An 18,655-nucleotide genomic window follows, 5' to 3' on the forward strand; every position below is an offset into this window, starting at 1 on the left:
TATAATTTATGGTGCAATAGACAATGGTCCATAGCAAAAAGGAATAATGACTATTTGCGAGCATTATTTATGAAAAAAGGCAAGGTTTTTTATAATTAAAAATTAATTAAAATTATAAAAAAAATTGTATTATGAAATTTTATATTGATACCAATCAAATAAATTTTTTTTTTAATGATAAAATAGATTTTTATTATGTTAGTAAAATATTATAAACAAAGTTAATACTACGTATATGAGTAGTGAAAAAAGTCGAACATATCACTTATGATGAGATGTAGGGAGTGTTAATTAAGATTTGAACCTAAATTTGCAAGTTAATAGACGGTGTATGAATAATAATAGTAGGTGGCATAAATAGCGTTGCTTTACTTTTCTTCCCATAGTTAATTAGAGGAGAGAAATAAGAAAATTCAAGCATATCAATATTTGACTTATCAACGGCTTTGTCAAAAAAAGACTTATCAACGGCTGACTAATGCAATTACTAAAAAACCCATTTTCAATTCTTCAACGGAAAAACAAGTCAGAGGGCATTTGTGTCAATATAACGATGACAACATTTTGTACCTTGTACGGATATTTTTATCTTCGGACATGATATTGAAGAAATTGTCAGCAAATTATTTCACTCGTTTTCCTTACTTCACTACTCTGTTTTTTTCCTTTACAATAATTTAGTTCAATTTCTCTTTACTATTTCATTGTTTGCTTCACTCGTTTTCTTCTCTACACTTCACTCTTGTTTACTTCATTTTCTCTCTCTTTTTTTGTCACAAATTAATGTGTAAATGGCGGAGGTAATCATATTACCGATTGCCAAATCTATACTTAAGAAGATCGGTTCTTTTACCGGTGATGTTGTCATTTCCTCTGTTTCCGAAGAATTAAAAGCGGCCAAGTCAGCTAAGAAAGATATCAATAAGATAGCCGATAAGCTCACTGCTATTTGTGCTGTCCTTCATGATGCTGAAAACAAGCAATACTCGAACGAAGCCATGAAAGTTTGGCTAAGAGATCTCAAGCGTGTTGTTTATGATATTGATGATCTCTTGGATGAAGTCGCCTTTGACGCTTTACAACGCCGTGTCAATAAAGGTCGTTTTCGCCGCAAGCTTAGGTACTATCTTTCCTCCTCAAACCCCATCATTTTTTCTTTTCATGTGAGTCACAAATTACGAGACCTCCGTGAACAGCTAGAACACATTGTGGCTAAGAAAAATGATTTTGGTTTGACTGAGAATCCGGTTGACTACTCAACCGCTGACATCAGGGATCCTTTTGATAGAAGCTCATATGTCCATGTACCTGATGTTGTTGGAAGAGATGAGGCTAAGCAAGACGTTATAAGAAGATTGGGTAGTGTCTGTGATGTTAGTGAGCTCTCTGTGCTTCCTATTGTTGGGATGGGTGGGATCGGAAAAACTACATTGGCTAAGTTGGTGTATCATGATGTCCAACACTTTGATCTTAAGTTGTGGGTATGTGTTTCAGACACGTTTCACATACCCAAGATCATAGAGGACATTTTGAAGGATGGTACCGGTGACAGTACTCCAAACCAAGATATGAGTATATTGGTGAAAAAGCTCCATAGTTTGTTGAGAAGGAAGAAATACTTGCTAGTGTTGGATGATGTCTGGGTCGAGGATTTTGCAAGTTGGAAAGAGCTTAAGGATGTGCTAGTTGTTGGTAATTCGGGGAGTGTACTTTTGATCACCACAAGAAACTCCAAGGTTGCTTCTATCACTCAAACATTTGAATCGTCTTATGATTTGGAAAGTCTTCCAATGGAAGTTTGCTGGTCAATGTTCAAGCACCTTGCATTCAAAGATGGCGAGGAAGGCAAATATCCGAGACTTTGTGAAATTGGCAGGTCTATTGTTAAAAAATGCCATGGCATCCCACTTGTTGTGAAGACTTTGGGGAGTGTATTAAGAAGTGTGAGGGACGAACAGGAATGGCAACGAATTAACGATATGGAAAGTTTTACAAAATTGAAGCAACATTATGGTAATGTTTTACAACTACTAAAATTAAGTTATGATAAATTACCATCTCACTTAAAACCATGTTTTGCTCACTTGTCCTTGTATGTGAAAGATCATAAATTATATTCAAATTTTGTACCATGTATGTGGAGCGCACTTGGATTGTTGCCACTGGATCAGAGAAATAAGTATATTGATGGTCTGGGATACTCTTATTTAAGGGAACTGACATCAAAGTTCTTGGTTGAAGAATCAAGTGAACATGTTGTGGGTTTATATTGCGAGAGTAAAATGCATGATCTTTTGCATGATCTAGCAGTGAACATTATGGCAGAAGAGTTAGTTGTTGTAACTTTGGATAAGATAATAGATTTAGACCATGCTAGGCATGTTGTTTGGGGATATGAGGAAGTTGATAGTTTAAAAGAAGAACAATTTCCAACAGAACTTCTCAAAGCGAAGAAAGCCCGGACGTTTCGATTTGGTTATAGAATGAAACATGTAAGCATGTCCTTTCTAGAGGGTATTATATCCAATCTCAGCTGCTTACGCATCTTGGATCTTGAGGGTCTTTGGTTTGAAGAGCTGCCAAAGTCGATCGGGAACTTGAAGCATTTGAGATATCTTGACTTGTCATTCAATCCCATCATGAAATCACTTCCAAATACAATATGTAATCTATTGAATTTGGAAACTTTTCATATCTATGGATGTGAGCAATTAAAAGAGCTACCAAGGGAGATACATCAGTTGCAAAGCTTAAAGAATTTCATGGTGACAACATGTCAAGAGAGCTTAGTTGACACCAAATTTAATGAACTAAGTTCTCTACAATTCTTACATTTTTATTCATGTAAGAGCCTGATCTCGTTGTGGGACAGTGATAATATTGGGCACCTCAACTCCCTCAAATACTTGAGCATTATGGATTGTCCAAAATTGACAAGTCTTCCAAAAGGTATGAAGTACCTTGTTGACCTTCATATATTAGACATAACGAATTGTGAAGAGTTCGATATGAACAAGGGAGATGCCCTTCAAGGCCTTCAAAGCCTCCGGGTATTGATCATCGAAAATGTGAAAATGGCAAGTCTTCCAAATGACATACAATCTGCTGCAACTTCTCTTCAATATCTTCGTATTGCAGATTGTGAAGGTTTGGTGGAGTTTCCAGAATGGTTACATTGTTTTACCTCTCTCCGGGAATTTGAAATTGAAGATTGTCAAAATGTGTTGGGTTTGCCTAAATGTATTAGCCACATCAATTCTCTACAAAAGCTCGAAATTGAGGGATGCCCAAACATATCAAAAAGATGCGTTGTACCAGATGGAGAAGACTACTCTCTCATACAACACATTCCCACATTCAAGCTTGACGGCGTCACATTTACTCCAAATCAAAGCCACTGAAAAAAGGTCTCAACTTCTATACTCACTAATATTGATTTTATATTCTTTTATTGTCTCATCTTTGGGTAGTCTTTGATTTCCTCCAAATTTATTTTAATTTTTAAATTTTTTTACTTAATTATTTCTATTATACCTAAATATTACTAACAACTAAGGTAATTGGGGAAGAATTATAAATCATGATTTTCATTAGTTCTAAGAGTATACTCTGTAACTATGATGTGTTGTTGACGTTTTTGCAATTATTTGTTTTACAGATTTTGGGACGACTTTCTTTTGCTATTGGAGAAAGTATTAGTCTGATCGTTAATGGCTCATATCTATTTGAATACTCAAGGCCTCAAGGGCATATATATGTCTAAGTCGTTCTTTTGTATGATATAATGATTGATGCTATGTATCTATCCTTTAAATGCTTTATAGGAGTTATATGGTTTTACCTTACTCTTAAAGTGAGGGTTTTACATGTAACAAACTTTTTTTTTTCATTGTACGTTGTTTATTTGATTGTGGCTGGCCGCACGGTGTGGTCAGCCACATATGAAACTTTGTGTTGTTTATTTGATTGTACTTTTAAGAATGTTTGAGTTATTGTGTTAAAATATCATTGTACTGCATAATTTAAGTTATATCCAATTAAAATAAAGAAGAGATTTATAAATTAGTTTAGAACTTTTCAAATACCACTTAGGTAAAATTAACGAATAATATTTTAAAGCTTCAATTAATTAAATATAAATATTATCTCTTAAGATTAAGAATTTTATCTAAATATTATATAACAAATGAGAGGAAAGAAATTCACCATATATATATATATATATATATATATATATATATATATATATATATATATATATATATATATATACATGTGGGAGGGATCCGGTAAGAACCCCTCTTTATATTAGAACCTTTTCTTATGTAAGAACACCTTATGTTCTAAACTTTTTTCTGTTTATATTCTAAAGTTTTTCGTATATTCTAAACTTTTTCTAATGTTCTAAATTGTTTTTTAAGATAATGTTCTAAATTTGTTCCTATGTTCTAAATTATTTTTTAGCTTATGTTCTAAAGTTTTTCTTGTATTCTAAATTTTTTTCTACTGATGTTCCAAATTATTTTCAATGTTCTAAATTGTTTTTTAGATTATTACTAAATTTGTTCCTACGTTCTTAATTATTTTTTCAGCTACTGTTCTAAATTTTTTCCTATATTGTAAATTATTTTTTCAGCTTATGTTATTAATGTTTATTTATGCTATAAATTAATTTTTTCAACTTATGTTCTAAATTATTTTTCTTATGTTCTAACATTTTTGGTTGCTTATGTTCTAAATTTTTGCTATCTTCTAAATTATTTTTCTTATGTTCTATAATTTTCTGCTTGTGTTCTAAATTTTTTTTGCTTATGTTCTAAAATTTTACCTATGTTCTAAATTTTTTTCTATGTTGTAAATACGAACTTCTCAAAATTACAGATATGCTGAGATTGGTTTTTATATAAGATTGGGTTCTTATATAGAGGAGGGTTCTTACACGAGCCTTCCTATAAATTTTTTTTGGTGTGAATTATTGAAGGTGGATAATTTGATGGTGCAATATATAGACAATGGTCCATCGTAAAAAGGAATAACTTTTTTTTTTTTTTGTGCACAGGAATAACTTGGTTTTCAATAATTGATTTAATGTTATGAAATATACATTAATGTATGTCCATTATACTTTTGTAACCTATTAAGCTTTATTATTTCCTCATAATGGTTACTTCTTAGTGTCACTAGGAAGTTACAATGATCTCATGTATATATATATGTTGTATGGAAAATGGAATGGACAATGTATATTTGCTCTACATCTTCGTCATTTATTCTTTCTTTTCCTCTAATTTATAGCACGTTATCAGCACCAACCCTAATCGACTGAGTATGCAAATGTTAAAGGAATATGATATTACTGATATTGAGGTAAGTATCATCGTTAGGCATCATGACCCTTGTATATGTTGGACATGCATATGATGGTTGTGTAATTTAAAAGTTGGAGTTAAGAGTACAATTAGGTACTCAATTCTTCCTTTTTTCACCTTTTAGGTACTCAATTTTTTTTGCTTTGCTTTTGGGTACTCAAAGTGATTTTCAGGTGAACTAACTCACCACTAACTCATCACTAACCATACCTAATTAAAAAATTAATATTTAAAAAAAAATCTTAACTTTGACTCATAAATTAGTCGTTATTACTCTATTTAAAGGGGCATGAACTTGGCCAAAAAATGCCATGAAAACACCTGCAAAACACTAGCACCACACCATTTTTTCTTAACAAAATTCATCCAAAACGATTTTCCCTGATTCAATTTCAATAAAAAAATAAAAAAAAAAACAAAAAACAAAAAACAAAAAACAAAAACAGCAACGCAGAAGCTGAGCAGTACATACACTAGCAACAAATATCATCAAAACAGGTTCATTCACCATGTCTATTTAGGCACAAATTCTTTAACAAGGTTTTCCCAGATTTTTTAGAAAAAAAAAAAAAAAAAAAAAAACAGAAACAGAAGCTGCTACTAGGTTCTTCCCCTGCTGCTGCTAGGTTAAAGTGATATAATGACGTCATAGTTGGGTTTAATGGGGGTTTGGTAGTAATCGCAACATTTTAAAATTTTTTGCGGTAGTAATTCACAACTTTTTAAATTTGCGTTAGTAACTTACAAAGTAGTATTAACTTGCGGTAGTAATTGGCAAATTTTCCAATTTTTTATACTGAAATTGTTAAGTTCTCTAAGTTATATTTATTTTTTACTAAAATAAAATAAAATTTTTGACAAATAGTTTTTAATTTTAATGCAATAGTAAAATAAAATTTTACATTTTAGCTACAAAAAAAAAAGGAATTACATAAATTAATTAAAAGGAGTATTCTCACCATATTTTTTTTTTTTGGTAAATATGGAGAATTTTATTACCAAAACGGGAAGTTACAACTTACAAAAGCTAAGTAGTAACAAACACCAAACCCCACAACCCCACCTAGACTCAGCTGCAAAAGCAACAGGACTAGACAAAAGAGGGAAAACACCAACTCAAGAAACAACCAAGAAAAACACCAGAACAAAATAAACCAAAAACTGACTAAAATCAGCAGTAACAGCAGACCAAAACCAGCAGCAGCAGGCCAGAAAACAGCAACAGCAGCAGCCAGGATCAGCAACAACAGAACAAAGCAGCAGCACCAGCATCTGACAGTATGACAGCAGACCAGAACAGCTGCTAGTACTGCCTGCAGACTAAGAGCAACCCAAACCACCAGCTGCCACCCTGAACCACCTGCAGCATATCTGAAACAGCAAGACAGCACTGCAACAGCAGCAGAACAACAACAACAACAAAGCAGCAACAGCAACCCAAAACAGCAACCAACTGCCAGAAACCAACAAAACCAGGCTGCTGAAGACTGCAGGCAGCACAGAAGCAAAGAACTGACCAGGAACCAGCTGCCACCCAACCAGAACAGCACCAGAAAACAGCAGACAACTGCAGCACCAGAAATTCAGTGAAGCAAAAGCAGCTTCCTGTCTGTTCCTTTACATCTAATAGCAACATGAAAAATAGTGTCTTTAAAAACAGTTTCTGCAGGTTTACAGTCACCTGTAAACATCAAACTATTCCTTTGCAGCCATATACTGTGGATAGCCTCAGCAAAACACATAGAGTATACTCTACCCTAGCTGCTAGACTTCCTGCAAGTCTTAACTATCCATTGTTGTTCAATGTGAAAAGGTTGAACTGCTTTTTTCACATCAAGAAGCTTCAAAATCTGTTCCCAAATAGTCTTAGAGTAAGGACAGCAGAAGAACAGGTGAGAGACAGTTTCACAAGAGTTCTGGCAGAAAAAACAAAGAGGATCACAACTTGCATTCCACTTAACAATTCTGTCCTTAGTGGCAAGTTTGTCAAGCAGAGCTAACCAAGTAATGAAAATACTCTTAGGAGCGGCTTGGTTATTGCAAACAATTCTTTTCCACCCTACTTTAGGAGTCTGTGGTCGAATCCGGGCATAAAGTTTAGCAATACTCATTTTCCCATTTTCCATAATAGAGGACCAGCCACCAATATCATCAATAATATCTCTGCAAGTCAAGATTTTCTTCAAAACCCAAGAGCATTTCTTGGGAATAGTAGCAGTCCAAATATTCCTATTGCTGAAATAATAGGTATGCACCCATTTCACCCACATATTGTCAGATTTGTGAGCAAGATCCCAAAGAACCTTGCAAATAGCAGCTTTATTCCAATCACCAAGAGAGGTAATATTCCAGCCACCACAAACCTTAGGAAGAGTCATATGATGCCAGGAGACAGGGGCCTTTTTTGCATAAGTGTTCTTCCCAGTCCAAAGAAAAATCCTGAACTTAGTTTCAATTTCCCTAAGAATCTTCTTAGGAAGAATGAAAATCTGAGCCCAATAAGTTTGAATACCAAAGATAACACTTTTGATAAGCTGTAACCTGCCAGCATAAGATAAGTGTCTAGAAGTCCAGCATCCAATCCTAGCATTAACCCTTTCAACCAAAGGCCTACACTGAGCAACAGTAAGCTTTTTAGAAGACAAGGGCACCCCAAGATATCTAAAAGGCAAACTACCTCTACTCATACCAAGAACAGTTTGCAGCTGATCTTTATCAGAATCAGAGATACCTCCAAAATAAACCTCACTCTTACTTAAATTAGCCATCAGACCAGAAGCACAAGAGAATTTCTGGAAAGCCTGCAAGAGAAGCTAAATAGAGATGGAATCAGTCCTAGAGAAGAGGAGAAGATCATCAGCAAAAATCATGTGGGTAATACCTAATTTCTCACATCTAGGATGAAAATTGAAATTAGGATTCCCAGTCATTTTCTTAAGTCACCTAGATAGGTACTCCATACATAGAGCAAAGAGAAAAGGAGACATATGATCTCCTTGCCTAAGACCTTTTTTTGCAGAAAAAGGCTTAGCAGGAAAGCCATTAACCATCACAGAGTAAGAAACAGAACAGACACAAGTCATAATCCACTTCACAACAGAATGAGGGAAACCAAGCTCTTCTAAAACATTTGCAAAAAGGGCCATTCAACAGAGTCATATGCCTTCCTCAAGTCAATCTTGATCATGCATCTAGGAGAAACAAACTTATGAGAGTAGCCTTTGATCAATTCAGTAGCCAGGAGAATATTGTCACCAATGTGCTTACCCGGGATAAACCCAGCTTGAGCATCATTAATAACAGTCCCCACCACTTTAAAAATCCTATTTGTGAGAACTTTAGAGATCAGCTTGTACAACATGGTACAACAAGCAATAGGCCTAAACTCTTTGACATAAGAAGGATGCTAAACCTTAGGCACTAAGGTGATTGTTGTACAATTCCACTACTTAGCAATGACACCAGTCTCAAAGAAAGAGAAGATAGCAGCATAAATATCAGTTTTGATCATAGGCCAAGCCTTTTTGAAGAAAACAGCATTGAAACCATCAATTCCACGCGCCTTATCATCTCCAATCTGAGCCAGAGCATTATCAATCTCAGAAGTAGTAACCACAGAAGTCAAAATATCAATGGAGCTAGAGCTGAGTTGAGAACCTCTCCTAATAGTGGCCAAGTCAACAGCAGGAAGAGAACTAGCACTAGAACCAAGCAGCCCTTTATAGAACCCCACAATCTCATTTTCAATAAGCACAGGATCTTTCAAAAGGACATCATCTTCAGTGAAGATAGAATCAATTCTATTTCTACCTTGCCTGTGCTTCATAACAGAAAAGAAGTAGTGAGAACTGGAGTCCCTCAGCTTAATCCAATCAACCCTAGATTTCTGCTTATAAATGGATTCCTGGGTATACATCCAATGCTTCACCATATTTACAGCTTCAGCCTCTTTAAGATGAAGGTCAGAATTAGAATAATCCACAGCAAGCTGGTCCTGAATGGCTTTCAAAGAGGCAAGAGCCACATCAACTTTCTCATCAACATTAGCAAAGTACTTAGTGTTCAAATCTTTCAGGTTCTTTTTGACAGATTTCAAATTCTGCCAAATGGTAACCATAGCAGAAGAATATGTAACACTATGCCAGCTGTTTTCCACAATAGAACAAAAGTCAACATGATCAGTTAGGCAATTAAGAAACCTAAAAAATCTCCCCTTAGCAACAACAAATCTACACACTTCAACCAAAAAAGGGTTGTGATTAGAGAGGAAAGGGGGAAGATAGATAGATTCAACATGAGAATACTTGTTCAACCAAGCCTGATTCACAAGCCCCCAGTCAATCCTTGTAGCAATTCTAGTATCACCATGACCCTTATTAGACCAAGAGTAAAAAGAACCTTTACTCTTGAGCTCACAAAGATCAAGATTGTCAAAAAAACTTCTAAAATGGTTAACCTCATAATCAGTGACAGCATTACCATTAATTCTATCATAAGAATTGAGAACAGAATTAAAGTCACCAATAACAAGCCAAGGCCTAGAAACAGCTCCAAGACTAGAAATACCATCCCAAAGAGGCAACCTGTCATGAATAGAATGCAAGCCATACACAAAGGTACAGAAAATCTGATGTTGAAGATCCTTGGAGCTAATTTGGACATGAATGAACTGCTCATGAAAGGAGAGGACTAAAAGATTAACCTTGTCATGTAACCAGCCAACCCAGAGTCTACCCCTATGTGAAGATGAGTAGTTACAAAACCAAGACCAAGCAGATCCAAATTTCTTCTGAAGCTTAACACTCTTATCACATTTCACCTTAGTTTCCATAATACCAATAACATCCACACACTGTTCAACTAGCAGTTTCTTAACAGAAACTACTTTGCAGGGATCATTAAGACCCCTGATACTCCATGATAGGATAATCATGACCCCAAAGAGGGATTACCATCACCCCCGATAGGAACAAGATCTCCAGCACCATCCCCATCCTTAATCAGAGCAACATAGGTATTAGAATTAGGAACACTAGTAAAGACAGGAGGATTACTATGACTTCTATGCTCCCTTCCCACCACTCTCCAATCATCATCAGAATTAGCTTGCAAAGTAGTTGGAGCAGCAGTGAAAACACCAGCACTATGAACAGAGCCATTACCCCCAGATTCAGGCACACTAGGCTCAGGTGCAGGAACAGTAGCAGGTTGGGGCTTAGAAACTCACACCTTTTGCTTAGGCTGCTCCTTAGAAGCCACCTGCTTCTTTTGAGGTTGAACCTTCCTAGGAATAGCACAGTCATGGCCCACTTTGTTACATTTGCTACAAAAGGGGGGTGTCCATTCAAAAACAACTTTTTGTTCAATCAAAACACCATCTGGACTTTCAAACCAGATAGTCTTGGGTAAAGCCTTTGTTACATCAACTTCAATGAGCAATCTAGCAAAAGAGACTCTCAATTGCTTTGAAGTACATTCATCAGCACATAAAGGAACTCCTAAGGCACTTCCCAGTCTGCTCAAAGTGTCCACACCCTAGCAATTCAAAGGTAAGTTAGGTAACTTAACCCATATAGGAACAGTTCTCAAAACCTCAGCATGAAAGTCAAATTTCTCAGACCAAGGCTTAACAATAGCCGCCTTACCAAAGAACATATGTGGACTAACACTAAGAACAACATTCATATCATCAGAGTTTTTCATTTTAATCAGAAAGTAGCCATCATCATGCCAAAAAACATCAGGTTTAGCTATAACACTCCAATTTTCAACAATATATCTATGAACAGCAGCTATAGTAGGATAATAGCCTATGACATAGAAAATTACAGAATTCTTCCACTTAAGATTACCTTCAGTAATTTCAGCTTGTTGTAACATGGCAACAGACTTGCCATCTTTGAGCACAGGAGCTACGAAAGAGAGGGCAGAACCCTTAGCTGTGAGCTTAGCAATGCCAGGCTTAGTAGCAGGAATAGAATTAGGCTAAGGAGGTACCACATCATTCTCCAAAGGAATCGGGTCAGCAATTGGAGTAGAATCGACCTCAGAAATCAATGGAACAATAATTTCAGGAACCCTAGGAACTTCTGTCTCTGGAATTCGAGGAACTGATCCAAAATTGAGGACAAGATTACCTTCAGCCATCTTAGAATCACCTGTCGAAGCACAACCTGCATTAAGATCAGACGAGGAAGCTCTGAGATCCAATGGAACAGTAGAACGGGGTACTGTTTTATTGGCTTTAATCAATCGGACATGGAAATCCTCAAGGGCTTTCAGCTCAGCTCTAGTAATCTTCTCGGTTGAGAATCGACTCAAATGAGAAGGAGGAGTGACAAGTTCATCAGGGTCCTCATCAACTTCTGGAATCGAAGCAGAACCAGAAAATTTAGACACATTCAACCGATTAACACCATCATTCAATAGAGATAAAGAAGATTTGGAAGGATGATTCAAGTTATTTGAGGGTTTAGGAGTAGATTGCTTCTTCTTCTTCGCCATTAAGACTCAACTAAGCTGAAGAAAACCAACAAATTCAAATCGCCATGGGAGGAAAGAGAAGAGAGAAAAGTCAACGCAAAGTCAAACCCTTAAAAATTATGTGTTTGAACTAAGTTTATTCTCACCATATTTATTTACAAGTGTTATATTATGATTAACACATAGCATTCTGTGATTTAATTAATTTAAATATAAAATAGGCCGACGCGTTTTGTGTGTGGCTAGCCATATCATGTGGTTGCTTGTAAAAGAACAAAGTAACCCTCGAATAACCCTGTAATACTAATCAAGTAGACCTTATAACATTGATCGAAATACCTCTATAACATTGACAAAGTAACCCATGTAAAAGTGACCTAGTAGCTCCTACAACACTAATGAAGTAAGTTCCATGATGGTTGGTCACGCCGTGTAGCCAACCACATATAAAAATTTGTGATAAGCATTAAGTATGGTAATTGGAGTATAAAAAAGTTGTAAAGGAAAAAAAGTAGGGTTAATAGTTTATTGAAAAGAATTAATGAATACGAGAGAAAATAATAATTATGTAGAAGAAGGTTTGAATCAAAACTATGAAAGAAGAGAAATCATATAACTAATATATAAAGCTAGCCAGGCGACGAGACAACGACACTTGATGTTTCACCTCTTTGCCAAGTGTTGTGCCACGTAGGATAGAGTTGTTGGCAAAAAACCTGTTGATTCCAATAACAAAAAATAGAGAAGATGAAAGGGAAAATACTTGATTGAAGATCTCAAACTCACAGTTGCGCCGTGGAACAATAATCCACTGCCTTAGAAGCGAAATACGCCACCACCGGTACAGGTTTCCTGATGACGCACGCCCCCCAAGTTTAACGCAACTCTCCCCGTAATTCGTGCACCCGAACCCGAAGAGTGGAATTGCTCAAGAACTGTTCAGATCTCAAAGGGTAGGTTTTTGTTTATGTGTTTAGGGTTCAATAATATTAAAATTATGAATACAGGAAAGGCAATGCTCGTATTTATATGTGTCCTGAAATTAGGAAACAAATAAACAAAGCGACCTAAGAAAAAAAAGGCGAGCTCGATCGGGCAACCAGCCGCCCGATCGGGCGCGAGATGAAGTTTTCCAGACCTGGTGTCGTGCCCGGTCGGGCGAACCACCGCCCGATCGGGCGATCTAGAAAACCCACCACGGGCGAGCAATCGGGCGAGAGCCGCCCGATCGGGCTCGTCAAAACTCGACTCCGTCGCCCGGTCGGGCGAGAGCCGCCCGGTCGGGCGCGAAAGCCCTCCTATTTTCCTTAGCTAACTCCGCCCGGTTGGGCGAACCACCGCCCGACCGGGCACGAGGATCCGTTTGCATTACCATCTCCAACAATCCCCCACTAATGCGAGCGGATTATCAACATGAAATCTGAACAGTAAATGAAAGTTTTAGTACTTAAATGCTAGCATCCAAAGGTTTGAACTAACACATTAGTGCACAAGGTTTTCAACACTTCCCTAGTGAGTATCCTAAGATTTGAGATCCTAGGAACGAGGAAGGGACCTTGTATACACAAACCTTGACTTTAGAGCTTAAGCAACTCCGCCAATCTTGGCCTACACCTTGGGCTCTCATGAGCACTTCAGGAAAACTACACCACAATTTTCCCTTGAAGGAGGCCACCCCTCGTAGGTGTTCCGTCTGTGCATTACTTACACATTCCCAGCATATCTAGGGTCTTTCCATGCAGGCTTAAAACACATTCAAGCACCTTGCAAACCCAAGATTATCTATGCAATGGAATAAGAACATTAAGGGATACTCCCAACCTCAGTCATTCGGTACCACTATCGTTCCCTACTCGAGAAGTATCAGGGCTAGTGATTCTAATTTATTTAAGAATCACTATCGTTCCCTCCTCTCAAGCAACTGGGCTAGTAGTATTAAGAGAAAGCAATGCTCAATCTTCCACCTTCGGTGTCATTTTCAATCCTACTCTAAGAGCCACTGGGCTAACGGTTTTAAATCCACTTAAGAACCATTATCAATCCCTGCTCAAAGAATAACTGGACAAATGACATTAAGAGCCACGCTCAACCTTACTGAATCTATCTACCTGGTCAACAGGCCACAAAAAGAGTTATAGATTCAATAAACATATATGGTGTAAATTCACCAATGAGTCAACCAAAACAAGGCTCCAGACCAATTCAGAACTAAAGTTCAACAAATTAAAACACTTTGGTGTGTCCATGCAAGCTGTCTCAATAATTGACCATCCAACCTGGGTTATGGACATATTAAGAGCACTTTAAGCTCAACCTACAAACATCTCATAACAAATCTACCAAAGCATCTCATAACCATATAAATTAGAGGGTTATCAAGCCAAATCACTTCAGGACGTAGACTCAATTTTTTAAACTTCGTCACTAGAATAATTTAAAATACCCCAAAGGATCTTAAATATATTCTCTTAGACAATCAAGCACTTACTTGTGCTTCATCCTTGTATAAGGACCTGCTTGATTCTTCTTTGTTTTCACGTACTCTAACATGAATATCACCTCCACAAAATCTATCTAACTTTGTCACTACATCTGTAGTTCCTGACAACATACATAGACACTTATGAAAAATAATGTAGAGAACATGAGGATCAACTTACCCCCACAATGGACAAACTTCTAGAGATTAATTTTTGCAACAATCATCTTCTTGACACACGTCATCCAATCTAATGAACCTTTGATTCATAATGGATAGTGTACAACAATTTGTTTTGCAGTTCACTCGAAACAGAGCATCACCCTTCATCATGTAAAAACCATACACTGAAGAAATTCAACTAATCATCGTTGTTCATTCAATAATTGTCTCTTAGAACTTATTGGATAGGTACTTGAGAAATTTTCTCACTTTAACCTTCATCCCTGTACTAACTGAAACTTAAACAATAATTGAGTAATTCTCTTTTGACAAACAGAATGAACAATATAGTTCACAACAAAACCACTACACGTCAAGAATAGTTTGTTCATCATTTAGATTGCAAAACATTAGCACATTTGAATCAAACATCAATGCCAAATCATAAAAATAACTCTAGCTTAGGCATGATAAATATAATTCACCAAACCACTTTCTCTACATCACAATAATGAGATTGATGCGTACCTTTATTAGTTCATTGGCATACTGCCTAGAACCATTCTGCTTATCTCATTATCTTGTACTTGTTTCTTGGCTTAGAGACACATATACATCTTTATCTCAATAAACAACATGCATGTGAAGTTAACAACTTATGATCATTCTAGCAAAAGAACTCTATCAATGCGAACCATAGTAACATCACACATGCATCAAGAAGTTCGACTCACATGCCAAGAAAAACTTAACATAACATGTTAGAGTACTCAAATTTAACCCCCACTCACCATACATATCACAAAGGATATAACATCATGAGCAAAAATACCTCATCTTCTAAGTTGTCACTTGTGCATGCGTTTTAATTACACACCATTGATTTACAATCAATCATGCTAGGAAGCTTAAGCAACCTTACTGCAAACCAGACAAGCTCAGAACAAACCAGGTGAGTCATAAGAGTTGGTCAGCACCAAACTTACAGAATAAATGCTAACAACATAGTATCTTACCTTTAGCCCATTTTCAATCAACCACCTTTCAACTCACCTTGAAAGATACTTATAACTGATGGATTTATAATAACAAGGAAAGATATACTATTCTCAAGCATATAAGACTCAAAGGAGCGCACACTAGCATTAACATGCTTCTTTCAACAACTAGTTAATCAAGGTGTATTCATATAGTTCAGGAAGTTTTCATCCACCACTACATGAATATATACCACACAACAAACCATCTACATAAAACTTTCGATCAAGAAAGTAAAACCCAAGATGATACACAACTAGTTTAAGCGTTAATCCAATACACCTTAGATGATGAACTTGTCAACTTTACTGGCAGAATAAAGCTTAGGAAGCAAGAACAAATCCTATGAACGAGCAAAACTAACATGTCATATCATAGGAAAACATATACTTGAGACATTTCAAGGATTTAACATATCAAGCTCGTACATGATAAACGTAGCAGATATTCAGCATACATATCACCCACAGTCCCACAAGCCTTCATGCTTTACGTGAAACATATCTAGAAGTCAATTCTTCATTATTGAAAATCCCATCACATATACCACATGAAAATAATCATGACTCGGGTAACAAAATAGGGAGTATCAACCAAAATCTTGGGTGAACTACTTACTACACAAATAATCAACTGAAACATATTTGCAACCCCCACAATACTAACATTCATAGAATATTAATAGATTTTTAAAGACATATGGAATGTTAATTCTCATCCTTACCTCATGTGGGGCACTTACACTTCAAACTTGCACGACCATTCTAGCTTTGTTAAGTCAAGCCTTTTTATTCTGCTAATAAGCACGGAAATCAACCCGGTCTCATCTAGACCATCAACAAGAAAAATAAATTACACCTCTAGTAAAATAAATACATTTCAAGTTCGTGAACAAGGCTGATTAAGGTCACAAGAATTAAAAGAAACAAAAAATCTAAATCCCTTTTTAATCTAAAAAGGGGACACTTACAAGCTTATCACATTCTCCGTGCTCAACAAAACATTGTCCATGATTAGGAATAATAACAATAAAAACACTATCATGTGATAGAACATATTTAAATATCATCCCTAATCTACTAGGACAAATCACATTAAAGTCCATGAGCATAAGTAAATTATCATTGGACAAAACATACATTAGCAGAGGTAAATTACTTGTAAAACAACAAGTCAACAACAGATAGCCACAGATAAACATCTCTTACAGAAACATTCCTCCTCAAAACCACTCTTGAACAACAATAACACTAACATACTAGTCAGTCTCAAGATCTAACTCAAATCACCCCCACATTGCTACACAATACATCATAATAATTAAATTATGCATACTTGGGGCACATATAATAAACATATTGTATAAAGATAGAATTTAGTCACAACAATAAAATTTGAGAGGAAACTTTCCTGATGATTGGCACAAAATTGGTCATCGATGTCATCCGTCCAGGGCGACCTCTCGATTATCATGGTATGCCAGTTGCACATAAACAGTACGCGAATCATGACCAAACTCGTTGCTTGGAGAAACCCGAGAACTATCGCGAGCCTAGTTATTAATAGACTAAATTTGGAAATAAATTCCTTCACCTTTCTGACACAATGACCACCAAGATCACAAAATAAAATCAAGTAGGCTGCTTTATCAAAGATTAAAAGACAAAGCTAAGGTTTAGCGGCAACACATGTCATGAGTAAAAATATATGCAACCAATCATGAAGCAAATAGCTTCTGCCTGTACATGGTATCAAATTGATCGAAACAACTAGTTTCTGACTCCTTTGAATTCTTGATTTAATTACCCAAATTAAATCACCCGTAAACAATAATCTGAAAATAAAATCAACATCAATTTCCCTTGTCCTATGATCGAACAAAACGGTACACACAAGGAATCAACAGTATAAATAAAATATTATTTCACTTCTAAATTGTTGGCAAAAAACCTGTTGATTCCAATAACAAAAAATAGAGAAGATGAAAGGGAAAATACTTGATTGAAGATCTCAAACTCACAGTCGCGCCGTGGAACAATAATCCAATGCCTTAGAAGCGAAATACGCCACCACCGGTACAGGTTTCCTGATGACGCACGCCCCCCAAGTTTAACGCAACTCTCCCCGTAATTCGTGCACCCAAACCCGGAGAGTGGAATTGCTCAAGAACTGCTCAGATCTCAAAGGGTAGGTTTTTGTTTATGTGTTTAGGGTTCAATAATATTAAAATTATGAATACAGGAAAGGTAATGCTCGTATTTATATGTGTCCCGAAATTAGGAAACAAATAAACAAACTGACCTAAGAAAAAAAAGGCGGGCCCGATCGGGCGCGAGATGAAGTTTTCCAGACCTGGTGTCGCGCCCGGTCGAGCGAACCACCGCCCGATCGGGGCGATCTAGAAAACCCACCACAGGCGAGCAATCGAGCGAGAGTCGCCCGATCGGGCTCGTCAAAACTCGACTCCGTCGCCCGGTCGGGCGGGAGCCGCCCGATCGGGCGCGAGAGCCCTCCTATTTTCCTTAGCCAACTCCGCCCGGTCGGGCGAACCACCGCCCGATCGGGCGCGAGAATCTGTTTGCATTACCATTTCCAACAAGAGTTATATAGAATTCAATTTGTAGGATAAAAAAGTTAGTACATAATTATAAATAATCAAATTTGGATAGAATTTTAGAATATATTTTTCATTTATATTATTATTAGTCATTGCATGTCTATTACATAGTTTAAATCATCACAAAAATACATCAATTCCTAACTAATTTTGTATCAATGATATATTTTTAAAAATTACATATAGATTAAAATTTATCTTAATTTTATATAAACAACCCGGGCATTGCACGGACACAAAACTAGTATAATAATAAGAATATATGGAGTAAATTTTTACCAAAAAAAAGTGCAACATCCAAAAATTAGCGGCTGCACTTAAAGAAGTGTAACTAGAGCTTGCAAAGTTGACATACAGACACAAATCAGACATAGAAATATTAGATTTTTGTTAAGGGTTTTTGAGACATCCAATCAAACGCCCGGGACAGTACGACAAGACACTTTTACTTAAATAGATTATATTAGTGTTGAATTTCCCTTTAATCAATTTTTGAAACTTAAGTGT

The 18,655-nt window shown here is 36.4% G+C and overlaps 2 protein-coding genes across 2 annotated transcripts; one reads left to right on the forward strand and one right to left on the reverse strand.

The window, feature by feature from the left end:
* The first annotated feature begins 658 nt into the window (after positions 1–658).
* Positions 659–3,971, forward strand: LOC145631016 (putative disease resistance protein RGA3). The gene is made up of 2 exons (XM_081683125.1): positions 659–3,407; positions 3,659–3,971. Exon 1 carries the CDS (start codon positions 792–794, stop codon positions 3,399–3,401), a length of 2,610 nt encoding a protein of 869 aa, XP_081539251.1. The 5' UTR covers positions 659–791; the 3' UTR covers positions 3,402–3,407; positions 3,659–3,971.
* A 3,155-nt stretch (positions 3,972–7,126) lies between these two features.
* On the reverse strand, positions 7,127–8,730 carry LOC145633135 (uncharacterized). The gene is made up of 3 exons (XM_081685418.1): positions 8,637–8,730; positions 8,417–8,490; positions 7,127–8,170 (listed from the first exon to the last, which is right to left on the reverse strand). The coding sequence occupies exons 1-3, from the start codon at positions 8,728–8,730 to the stop codon at positions 7,127–7,129; spliced, it is 1,212 nt and encodes a 403-aa protein (XP_081541544.1).
* Positions 8,731–18,655: the final 9,925 nt, after the last annotated feature.

The sequence above is a fragment of the Chenopodium album genome, chromosome 5, assembly GCF_948465745.1.
Source record: "Chenopodium album chromosome 5, dcCheAlbu1.1, whole genome shotgun sequence".
NCBI lineage: Eukaryota > Viridiplantae > Streptophyta > Magnoliopsida > Caryophyllales > Amaranthaceae > Chenopodium > Chenopodium album.

Bases quoted from the DNA above. Each gene is read 5' to 3' on its own strand.
- LOC145631016 (XM_081683125.1), top strand. From the start codon at position 792: ATGGCGGAGGTAATCATATTACCGATTGCCAAATCTATACTTAAGAAG.
- LOC145633135 (XM_081685418.1), bottom strand. From the start codon at position 8,730: ATGTTGTACAAGCTGATCTCTAAAGTTCTCACAAATAGGATTTTTAAA. The intron at 8,491-8,636 runs GTAAGCACATTG...CAAATGTTTTAG, and splicing joins TCAAGCTGGGTTTATCCCGG to AAGAGCTTGGTTTCCCTCAT. The intron at 8,171-8,416 runs GTTAATGGCTTT...CTTCTCTTGCAG, and splicing joins CTGTTTCTTACTCTGTGATG to GCTTTCCAGAAATTCTCTTG.